The sequence below is a fragment of the Juglans microcarpa x Juglans regia genome, chromosome 5S, assembly GCF_004785595.1.
Source record: "Juglans microcarpa x Juglans regia isolate MS1-56 chromosome 5S, Jm3101_v1.0, whole genome shotgun sequence".
In the NCBI taxonomy this organism is placed as follows: Eukaryota; Viridiplantae; Streptophyta; class Magnoliopsida; order Fagales; family Juglandaceae; genus Juglans; species Juglans microcarpa x Juglans regia.
In genome coordinates this window covers 8,436,170-8,438,440 of record NC_054603.1, presented here as the reverse complement: position 1 = coordinate 8,438,440, position 2,271 = coordinate 8,436,170, and the positions used below count along the sequence as shown (strand labels likewise).

The 2,271-nt window shown below is 40.2% G+C and overlaps 1 protein-coding gene across 2 annotated transcripts; it reads right to left on the bottom strand.

Annotated features, from left to right (window-relative positions):
- LOC121267685 (U-box domain-containing protein 35-like) lies at positions 1 to 1,962 on the bottom strand. 2 transcript variants are annotated; one of them, XM_041171680.1, is made up of 5 exons: positions 1,600 to 1,962; positions 1,348 to 1,501; positions 554 to 672; positions 349 to 464; positions 1 to 235 (listed from the first exon to the last, which is right to left on the bottom strand). In XM_041171680.1, exons 1-5 carry the CDS (start codon positions 1,675 to 1,677, stop codon positions 7 to 9), a joined length of 696 nt encoding a protein of 231 aa, XP_041027614.1. In that variant the 5' UTR covers positions 1,678 to 1,962; the 3' UTR covers positions 1 to 6. The 2 variants fall into 2 exon arrangements, with proteins under 2 accessions (XP_041027614.1, XP_041027613.1); XM_041171679.1 differs by having other exon boundaries at positions 1,348 to 1,962.
- Between the last annotated feature and the right edge of the window lie 309 nt (positions 1,963 to 2,271).

Here is a 2,271-nt window from a genome sequence, read left to right as displayed (position 1 = left end):
AAGTACCTAAACATGGGTCTTAAAGTTAAAACACATGCACAAGAAGGAAGCATGGGGTTTATCTTCTTTTCCTTCTCGCATGGATTTAGACTTGCTATTGCTGCTTGGAGAGGGCCAAACAATCATCCGGTCAATGACTTCCTTCCCCCCACAGACGATCTTAATCTCACAGGTTTCGGGTGCATTGTGAAGGATCTGATCAGCAATCCCATTTCCTCTTTTTGACTCTGATTTCCTTTCAAATTCAAATTAACAGCATATATAATTACAAGTCATAACCCAAAAAATGCTTTGGAAATTGGAAGTTTCTGAAAACGTTGTTGTTTATAGTTGACATTGATATGGTACCTTAAACTTGATTCGGTGGTTCCAAGCACTAGTTTTCTGATATTGAGAATCGGAATAAGGTCCACGATAGCCTTTGTGATGTTATCACCTTCGACCAGCATTACATCTACTTTTACCTGTTTCATTTTCGTAAAACAGAATTTAACCTTCAATGAAGTCATATAAAGCTGATATTATTGAAGTTTGATCCAAGACTGGCCTGTACCTTGGAAACAGAGCATGCATCAAGAAACTTTTGGAGGTGCTTCCTCCGCTTGCCTCTTTCCTGCATCACGTAATTCTGCACCAGCTCCGGATTCACTTTACTCCTTGGAAGCAGTCCTACTATCATCATAAGTAAATATTCACTAAAATATGAATTAAAATGCGTGTTTATATATATATATATATATGTATATATGTATATACATACACACACATATTAGATTAAATTGATGATTATCTTGAACTCAGGCAGCTTGGCCACACTCTCAGAGGCAATGGATGGCAGACTCCATGCCATTCTAAGGTCAAGCATGATCTAAACCCTTAAAAGAAGAATAGTACTAGATACGGCATATATGACTCAACATACTCCATTTGAAAAAACTTGAAAAAACATGTGACTCACATAAAAATAAATAAATAAACTTTCTCGTATTGGATCCCATTTTTCTAAAAGAGAATATGCGGACTTGCATCCCTAAGACTGTATTTAATAAAAGAATGGCCACAAACACTGAAATCTCGATTGAAAAAGTAGTTGTACAGGTAGAAAATGTTTTTCTGGTGAGAGAACGCTTAACTGCACTTGCTCGTCTTCCCTTGATCTATGCATCTTGATGTAAAAAACATGGCCTCAGTACAACTTTCAGCTTTGCAGGTTTCAACCAATAACATTAAATTCAAACTCAAGAATTACACGTTACATGATTTTCCAAGACACCGGTTTGACCAGGACTGCAGGACAGCTACCTGGAGAGAGAGAGAGAGAGAGAGAGAGAGAGAGAGAGGTCTTACATGGACTTGGAATGTAGCGTATAACCGGGAAGACATGCAGGAGACGAAGCACGGTGGAGGGGCTAACAAGGCGCTTCAGGGTCCACGCCAGCGCACCCATGCTCGAGCTCGACTCTGTGTCGCCGACTGCCACAAAGACACAATCGTTCCAGGTCTGAAAATCAAAAGAAAACAAACTTGCCTCGTAGTCGTACTCTTGATCTCCAAAGAGTAATCCACGGTTTATCTCGAAGAAGTCACTCGAACTCTCACCATCCTCCTCCTCCATCTCGGTCGCGCTGCTATATGATTTGCTGAACATCTCCTCGTCTCCGCCGCTTGCTGTTCCATTAATGGAGGAAAGCAATCCGGCCTGTCTTCTCGGCTGGGACTGACATCATTTAATTTTAAGGTCAAACACTTGCGATAACATTGTTTTCAGGAACCGAAACAGTAATTTAGGAAGAAAAGCACGAATATTGAAGGGGGTTGGAAACTTCATGCAATCTCCGGCCGGCGATTTTTCTCAAACTTTGAATCCTCCTACGTACGATTTTGTAGCCTCCTCGGTCCCTTTAAAACTATTACTACCAGTGATGAGTTAGCCACGAAAAGGGGTCGATCAGTTTTTTCTGCTTGGAATTCTCCTTGGTTGGCGCCTTCAACATCTGATCCCGCAGCCATTTTTGTTTGATCAGATATAAATAAATAAATATAAAAGAGGCTATCGGTAAGTGAACAGAATAAACAGTAAATTTTGTTTGACATCTTTCATTCCGTTTATGCCCCTGTGTGAATAGAACTTTATAGAAGAGATGGAGAAGTCGGTCAGGCATTAGCAGTAAGGGATAAAAATGTAATAATTCTCAAATGGAAGAGGGCATTAGCGGAAGAAACAAAGCACATAACAAATGAAGTAGGGGTAAAGGTGTAATAACAGTGGCT